The sequence below is a fragment of the Hyla sarda genome, unplaced genomic scaffold (assembly GCF_029499605.1).
Source record: "Hyla sarda isolate aHylSar1 unplaced genomic scaffold, aHylSar1.hap1 scaffold_215, whole genome shotgun sequence".
Lineage (NCBI taxonomy): Eukaryota > Metazoa > Chordata > Amphibia > Anura > Hylidae > Hyla > Hyla sarda.
Window position 1 is genome coordinate 71,412 of NW_026608817.1, and position 9,298 is coordinate 80,709.

The 9,298-nt window shown below is 55.0% G+C and overlaps 1 protein-coding gene across 1 annotated transcript in view; it reads left to right on the forward strand.

The window, feature by feature from the left end:
• LOC130319661 (solute carrier organic anion transporter family member 1B3-like) overlaps positions 1-5,318 on the forward strand; it is a gene marked incomplete at its 5' end in the record, with an annotated part of 73,730 nt that extends 68,412 nt beyond the window's left edge. The window contains 1 exon segment of the mRNA XM_056552967.1: positions 5,040-5,318. Within this exon segment, the coding sequence (XP_056408942.1) occupies positions 5,040-5,229 (190 nt within the window).
• Positions 5,319-9,298: the final 3,980 nt, after the last annotated feature.

Below are 9,298 nucleotides of genomic sequence, written 5' to 3' on the forward strand. Positions count from 1 at the left end.
ATAATGAGGCCACGCTGAGTGGTGTGAGTAGTTGGGGTGCGGAGTGGTATATAGAGGATAACGAGGCCACGCTGAGGGGTGTGAGTAGTTGGGGTGCAGAGTGGTATATAGAGGTTAATGAGGCCACACTGAGGGGTGTGAGTTGTTGGGGTGCAGAGTGGTATATAGAGGATAATGAGGCCACGCTGAGTGGTGTGAGTAGTTGGGGTGCGGAGTGGTATATAGAGGATAATGAGGCCACGCTGAGGGGTGTGAGTAGTTGGGGTGCAGAGTGGTATATAGAGGATAATGAGGCCACGCTGAGGGATGTGAGTAGTTGGGGTGCAGAGTGGTATATAGAGGATAATGAGGCCACGCTGAGGGGTGTGAGCAGTTGGGGTGCAGAGTGGTATATAGAGGATAATGATGCCACGCTGAGGGGTGTGAGTAGTTGGGGTGCAGAGTGGTATATAGAGGATAATGAGGCCACGCTGAGGGGTGTGAGTAGTTGGGGTGCAGAGTGGTATATAGAGGATAATGAGGCCACGCTGAGGGGTATGAGTAGTTGGGGTGCAGAGTGGTATATAGAGGATAATGAGGCCACGCTGAGGGGTATGAGTAGTTGGGGTGCGGAGTGGTATATAGAGGATAATGAGGCCACGCTGAGGGGTGTGAGTAGTTGGGGTGCAGAGTGGTATATAGAGGATAATGAGGCCACGCTGAGGGGTATGAGTAGTTGGGGTGCAGAGTGGTATATAGAGGATAATGAGGCCACGCTGAGGGGTGTGAGTAGTTGGAGTGCGGAGTGGTATATAGAGGTTAATGAGGCCACGCTGAGGGGTGTGAACAGTTGGGGTGCAGAGTGGTATATAGAGGATAATGAGGCCACGCTGAGGGGTGTGAGTAGTTGGGGTGCAGAGTGGTATATAGAGGATAATGAGGCCACGCTGAGGGGTATGAGTAGTTGGGGTGCAGAGTGGTATATAGAGGATAATGAGGCCACGCTGAGGGGTGTGAGTAGTTGGGGTGCGGAGTGGTATATAGAGGTTAATGAGGCCACGCTGAGGGGTGTGAACAGTTGGGGTGCAGAGTGGTATATAGAGGATAATGAGGCCACGCTGAGGGGTGTGAGTAGTTGGGGTGCAGAGTGGTATATAGAGGATAATGAGGCCACGCTGAGGGGTGTGAGTAGTTGGGGTGCAGAGTGGTATATAGAGGATAATGAGGCCACGCTGAGTGGTGTGAGTAGTTGGGGTGCAGAGTGGTATATAGAGGATGGTGAGGCCACGCTGAGGGGTGTGAGTAGTTGGGGTGCAGAGTGGTATATAGAGGATAATGCGGCCATGCTGAGGGGTGTGAGTAGTTGGGGTGCGGAGTGGTATATAGAGGATAATGAGGCCACGCTGAGGGGTGTGAGTAGTTTTGGTGCAGAATCGTATATAGAGGATAATAAGGCCACGCTGAGTGGTGTGAGTAGTTGGGGTGCAGAGTGGTATATAGAGGATAATAAGGCCACGCTGAGGGGTGTGAGTTGTTGGGGTGCAGAGTGGTATATAGAGGATAATGAGGCCACGCTGAGTGGTGTGAGTAGTTGGGGTGCGGAGTGGTATATAGAGGATAATGAGGCCACGCTGAGGGGTGTGAGTAGTTGGGGTGCAGAGTGGTATATAGAGGTTAATGAGGCCACACTGAGGGGTGTGAGTTGTTGGGGTGCAGAGTGGTATATAGAGGATAATGAGGCCACGCTGAGTGGTGTGAGTAGTTGGGGTGCGGAGTGGTATATAGAGGATAATGAGGCCACGCTGAGGGGTGTGAGTAGTTGGGGTGCAGAGTGGTATATAGAGGATAATGAGGCCACGCTGAGGGATGTGAGTAGTTGGGGTGCAGAGTGGTATATAGAGGATAATGAGGCCACGCTGAGGGGTGTGAGTAGTTGGGGTGCAGAGTGGTATATAGAGGATAATGATGCCACGCTGAGGGGTGTGAGCAGTTGGGGTGCAGAGTGGTATATAGAGGATAATGATGCCACGCTGAGGGGTGTGAGTAGTTGGGGTGCAGAGTGGTATATAGAGGATAATGAGGCCACGCTGAGGGGTGTGAGTAGTTGGGGGTGCAGAGTGGTATATAGAGGATAATGAGGCCACGCTGAGGGGTATGAGTAGTTGGGGTGCAGAGTGGTATATAGAGGATAATGAGGCCACGCTGAGGGGTGTGAGTAGTTGGGGTGCGGAGTGGTATATAGAGGTTAATGAGGCCACGCTGAGGGGTGTGAACAGTTGGGGTGCAGAGTGGTATATAGAGGATAATGAGGCCACGCTGAGGGGTGTGAGTAGTTGGGGTGCAGAGTGGTATATAGAGGATAATGAGGCCACGCTGAGGGGTATGAGTAGTTGGGGTGCAGAGTGGTATATAGAGGATAATGAGGCCACGCTGAGGGGTGTGAGTAGTTGGGGTGCGGAGTGGTATATAGAGGTTAATGAGGCCACGCTGAGGGGTGTGAACAGTTGGGGTGCAGAGTGGTATATAGAGGATAATGAGGCCACGCTGAGGGGTGTGAGTAGTTGGGGTGCAGAGTGGTATATAGAGGATAATGAGGCCACGCTGAGGGGTGTGAGTAGTTGGGGTGCAGAGTGGTATATAGAGGATAATGAGGCCACGCTGAGTGGTGTGAGTAGTTGGGGTGCAGAGTGGTATATAGAGGATGGTGAGGCCACGCTGAGGGGTGTGAGTAGTTGGGGTGCAGAGTGGTATATAGAGGATAATGCGGCCATGCTGAGGGGTGTGAGTAGTTGGGGTGCGGAGTGGTATATAGAGGTTAATGAGGCCACGCTGAGGGGTGTGAGTAGTTGGGGTGCAGAGTGGTATATAGAGGATAATGAGGCCACGCTGAGGGGTGTGAGTAGTTGGGATGCAGAGTGGTATATAGAGGATAATGAGGCCACGCTGAGGGGTGTGAGTAGTTGGGGTGCAGAGTGGTATATAGAGGATAATAAGGCCACGCTGAGGGGTGTGAGTAGTTGGGGTGCAGAGTGGTATATAGAGGATAATGAGGCCACGCTGAGGGGTGTGAGTAGTTGGGGTGCAGAGTGGTATATAGAGGATAATGCGGCCATGCTGAGGGGTGTGAGTAGTTGGGGTGCAGAGTGGTATATAGAGGTTAATGAGGCCACGCTGAGGGGTGTGAGTAGTTGGGGTGCAGAGTGGTATATAGAGGATGGTGAGGCCACGCTGAGGGGTGTGAGTAGTTGGGGTGCAGAGTGGTATATAGAGGATAATGCGGCCACGCTGAGTGGTGTGAGTAGTTGGGGTGCAGAGTGGTATATAGAGGTTAATGAGGCCACGCTGAGGGGTGTGAGTAGTTGGGGTGCAGAGTGGTATATAGAGGATAATGAGGCCACGCTGAGGGGTGTGAGTAGTTGGGGTGCAGAGTGGTATATAGAGGATAATGAGGCCACGCTGAGGGGTGTGAGTAGTTGGGGTGCAGAGTGGTATATAGAGGATAATGAGGCCACGCTGAGGGGTGTGAGTAGTTGGGGTGCAGAGTGGTATATAGAGGATAATAAGGCCACGCTGAGGGGTGTGAGTAGTTGGGGTGCAGAGTGGTATATAGAGGATAATGAGGCCACGCTGAGGGGGGTGAGTAGTTGGGGTGCAGAGTGGTATATAGAGAATGAGGCCATGCTGAGGGGTGTTAACAGTTGGGGTGCAGAGTGGTATATAGAGGATAATGAGGCCACGCTGAGGGGTGTGAGTAGTTGGGGTTCAGAGTGGTATATAGAGGATAATAAGGCCACGCTGAGGGATGTGAGTAGTTGGGGTGCAGAGTGGTATATAGAGGATAATGAGGCCACGCTGAGGGGTGTGAGTAGTTGGGGTTCAGAGTGGTATATAGAGGATAATGAGGCCACGCTGAGGGGGGTGAGTAGTTGGGGTGCAGAGTGGTATATAGAGGATACTGAGGCCACGCTGAGGGGTGTGAGTAGTTGGGGTGCAGAGTGGTATATAGAGGTTAATGAGGCCACGCTGAGGGGTGTGAACAGTTGGGGTGCAGAGTGGTATATAGAGGTTAATGAGGCCACGCTGAGGGATGTGAGTAGTTGGGGTGCAGAGTGGTATATAGAGGATAATGAGGCCACGCTGAGGGGTGTGAGTAGTTGGGGTGCAGAGTGGTATATAGAGGTTAATGAGGCCACGCTGAGGGGTGTGAGTAGTTGGGGTGCAGAGTGGTATATAGAGGATAATGAGGCCACGCTGAGGGGTGTGAGTAGTTGGGGTGCAGAGTGGTATATAGAGGTTAATGAGGCCACGCTGAGGGGTGTGAGTAGTTGGGGTGCAGAGTGGTATATAGAGGATAATGAGGCCACGCTGAGGGGTGTGAGTAGTTGGGGTGCAGAGTGGTATATAGAGGATAATGAGGCCACGCTGAGGGGTGTGAGTAGTTGGGGTGCAGAGTGGTATATAGAGGATAATGAGGCCATGCTGAGGGGTGTGAGTAGTTGGGGTGCAGAGTGGTATATAGAGGATAATGAGGCCACGCTGAGGGGTGTGAGTAGTTGGGGTGCAGAGTGGTATATAGAGGATAATGAGGCCCCGCTGAGGGGGGTGAGTAGTTGGGGTGCAGAGTGGTATATAGAGGATAATGAGGCCCCGCTGAGGGGGGTGAGTAGTTGGGGTGCAGAGTGGTATATAGAGGATAATGAGGCCACGCTGAGGGGTGTGAGTAGTTGGGGTGCAGAGTGGTATATAGAGGATAATAAGGCCACGCTGAGGGGTGTGAGTAGTTGGGGTGCAGAGTGGTATATAGAGGATAATGAGGCCACGCTGAGGGGTGTGAGTAGTTGGGGTGCAGAGTAGTATATAGAGGATAATGAGGCCACGCTGAGGGGTGTGAGTAGTTGGGGTGCAGAGTGGTATATAGAGGATAATGAGGCCACGCTGAGGGGTGTGAGTAGTTGGGGTGCACAGTGGGTGACGTGGTCATGTTGGGGGGCATGATGTAGGATGATGACCCCCCCTGTCACATGACCCCCTCTAACCTTTGACCTCCTCTCTCCCCGCAGGAGCACCTTCCTGGGCCTCACCGCTGGGATCCGGGCTCCGTCCTTCATCTTATTTTTCTGCTTTATATTTATGGTGAAGAAAAAGTTTTCTGTAAAAAAAGAGAAAGAGCAAGAAAGAAAGGAAAGGGCGACCGACGGAGGAAACGGGGGGCAGGACGCCCCAGAAATAGAGAAACAGACTTTTATTTAGTGTCCAGCGAGAGGCGCCCCGGAACCTGTAATATTAATATTATGATATGGATTATAGGTTGTCTTATATCTGTTGGTCACATGACAATAAATATCACTGGAGTCTATCAGTGCCTCGCGCCTCTATGGTCCTGCCCCACGGACTCCCTGATGTGGGGGGCACCAGCCGTGATACCATGGACTCCCTGATGTGGGGGGCACCAGCCGTGATACCATGGACTCCCTGATGTGGGGGGCACCAGCCCTGATACCATGGACTCCCTGATGTGGGGGGCACCAGCCGTGATACCACGGACTCCCTGATATGGGGGGCACCAGCCATGATACCATGGACTCCCTGATGTGGGGGGCACCAGCCGTGATACCATGGACTCACTGATGTGGGGGGCACAAGCCATGATACCATGGACTCCCTGATATGGGGGGCACCAGCCGTGATACCATGGACTCCCTGATATGGGGGGCACCAGCCATGATACCATGGACTCCCTGATATGGGGGGCACCAGCCATGATACCATGGACTCACTGATGTGGGGGGCACCAGCCATGATACCATGGACTCACTGATATGGGGGGCACCAGCCGTGATACCATGGACTCCCTGATGTGGGGGGCACCAGCCGTGATACCATGGACTCCCTGATGTGGGGGGCACCAGCCATGATACCATGGACTCACTGATGTGGGGGGCACCAGCCATGATACCATGGACTCCCTGATGTGGGGGGCACCAGCCGTGATACCATGGACTCCCTGATGTGGGGGGCACCAGCCGTGATACCATGGACTCCCTGATGTGGGGGGCACCAGCCGTGATACCATGGACTCCCTGATATGGGGGGCACCAGCCGTGATACCATGGACTCCCTGATGTGGGGGGCACCAGCCGTGATACCATGGACTCACTGATGTGGGGGGCACCAGCCATGATACCATGGACTCCCTGATGTGGGGGGCACCAGCCGTGATACCATGGACTCCCTGATGTGGGGGGCACCAGCCATGATACCATGGACTCACTGATATGGGGGGCACCAGCCGTGATACCATGGACTCCCTGATGTGGGGGGCACCAGCCATGATACCATGGACTCCCTGATGTGGGGGGCACCAGCCGTGATACCATGGACTCCCTGATATGGGGGGCACCAGCCGTGATACCATGGACTCCCTGATGTGGGGGGCACCAGCCATGATACCATGGACTCACTGATGTGGGGGGCACCAGCCATGATACCATGGACTCCCTGATGTGGGGGGCACCAGCCGTGATACCATGGACTCCCTGATGTGGGGGGCACCAGCCATGATACCATGGACTCCCTGATGTGCCTCGCGCCTCTATGGTCCTGCCCCATGTACTCCCTGATATGGGGGGCACCAGCCATGATACCATGGACTCCCTGATGTGGGGGGCACCAGCCATGATACCATGGACTCCCTGATGTGGGGGGCACCAGCCATGATACCATGGACTCACTGATATGGGGGGCACCAGCCATGATACCATGGACTCCCTGATGTGGGGGGCACCAGCCGTGATACCACGGACTCCCTGATATGGGGGGCACCAGCCGTGATACCATGGACTCCCTGATATGGGGGGCACCAGCCGTGATACCATGGACTCCCTGATGTGGGGGGCACCAGCCATGATACCATGACTCCCTGATGTGCCTCGCGCCTCTATGGTCCTGCCCCATGGACTCCCTGATATGGGGGGCACCAGCCATGATACCATGGACTCACTGATATGGGGGGCACCAGCCGTGATACCATGGACTCCCTGATGTGGGGGGCACCAGCCATGATACCATGGACTCCCTGATGTGGGGGGCACCAGCCGTGATACCACGGACTCCCTGATATGGGGGGCACCAGCCGTGATACCATGGACTCCCTGATATGGGGGGCACCAGCCGTGATACCATGGACTCCCTGATGTGGGGGGCACCAGCCATGATACCATGGACTCCCTGATGTGGGGGGCACCAGCCATGATACCATGGACTCCCTGATGTGGGGGGCACCAGCCGTGATACCATGGACTCCCTGATGTGGGGGGCACAAGCCATGATACCATGGACTCCCTGATGTGGGGGGCACCAGCCGTGATACCATGGACTCCCTGATGTGGGGGGCACCAGCCGTGATACCATGGACTCCCTGATGTGGGGGGCACCAGCCGTGATACCATGGACTCCCTGATATGGGGGGCACCAGCCGTGATACCATGGACTCCCTGATGTGGGGGGCACCAGCCGTGATACCATGGACTCCCTGATGTGGGGGGCACCAGCCATGATACCATGGACTCCCTGATGTGGGGGGCACCAGCCGTGATACCATGGACTCCCTGATGTGGGGGGCACCAGCCATGATACCATGGACTCCCTGATGTGGGGGGCACCAGCCGTGATACCATGGACTCCCTGATGTGCGGGGCACCAGCCATGATACCATGGACTCCCTGATGTGGGGGGCACCAGCCGTGATACCATGGACTCCCTGATGTGGGGGGCACCAGCCGTGATACCATGGACTCCCTGATGTGGGGGGCACCAGCCATGATACCATGGACTCCCTGATGTGGGGGGCACCTGCCATGATACCATGGACTCCCTGATGTGGGGGGCACCAGCTGTGATACCATGGACTCACTGATGTGGGGGGCACCAGCCATGATACCATGGACTCCCTGATGTGGGGGGCACCAGCCGTGATACCATGGACTCCCTGATGTGGGGGGCACCAGCCATGATACCATGGACTCCCTGATGTGGGGGGCACCAGCCGTGATACCATGGACTCCCTGATATGGGGGGCACCAGCCGTGATACCATGGACTCACTGATGTGGGGGGCACCAGCCGTGATACCATGGACTCCCTGATGTGGGGGGCACCAGCCCTGATACCATGGACTCTCTGATGTGGGGGGCACCAGCCGTGATACCATGGACTCACTGATGTGGGGGGCACCAGCCGTGATACCATGGACTCCCTGATGTGGGGGGCACCAGCCGTGATACCATGGACTCACTGATGTGGGGGGCACCAGCAATACAGGAGGGGAAGGTGTAGAACTACAGAGACCCAGCAGGGGGCAGTGCACATGAGGGATCACCAACAGTATATAGTGGAACCTTTCAGCCGACCACCAAATATGGGCAAAAAAGTGCTCTGGGAGGTTAGTCCTCTGTCTAATGATGTCAGCCGGTACACCCTGCTCATTCTTTGTCCTTCACTTTCCTCCCAATCATAATCCTTGTCCCCACCATGGCTCTCCATCTCATTCCTGGTCTCCACCATGGCTCTCCATCTCATTCCTGGTCTCCACCATGGCTCTCCATCTTATTCCTGATCTCCACCATAGCTCTCCATCTCATTCCTGGTCTCCACCATGGCTCCCCTTCTCATTCCTGGTCTCCACCATGGCTCTCCATCTTATTCCTGATCTCCACCATGGCTCCCCTTCTCATTCCTGGTCTCCACCATGGCTCTCCATCTCATTCCTGATCTCCACCATGGCTCTCCATCTCATTCCTGGTCTCCACCATGGCTCTCCATCTCATTCCTGGTCCCCACCATGGCTTTCCATCTCATTCCTGGTCTCCACCATGGCTCTCCATCTCATTCCTGGTCCCCACCATGGCTCTCCATCTTATTCCTGATCTCCACCATAGCTCTCCATCTCATTCCTGGTCTCCACCATGGCTCTCCATCTTATTCCTGATCTCCACCATGGCTCTCCTTCTCATTCCTGGTCTCCACCATGGCTCTCCATCTCATTCCTGGTCCCCTCCATGGCTCTCCATCTCATTCCTGGTCTCCACCATGGCTTTCCATCTCATTCCTGGTCTCCACCATGGCTCTCCATCTCATTCCTGGTCTCCACCATGGCTCTCCATCTCATTCCTGATCTCCAACATGGCTCTCCTTCTCATTCCTGGTCTCCACCATGGCTCTCCATCTCATTCCTGGTCTCCACCATGGCTCTCCATCTTATTCCTGATCTCCACCATGGCTCTCCTTCTCATTCCTGGTCTCCACCATGGCTCTCCATCTCA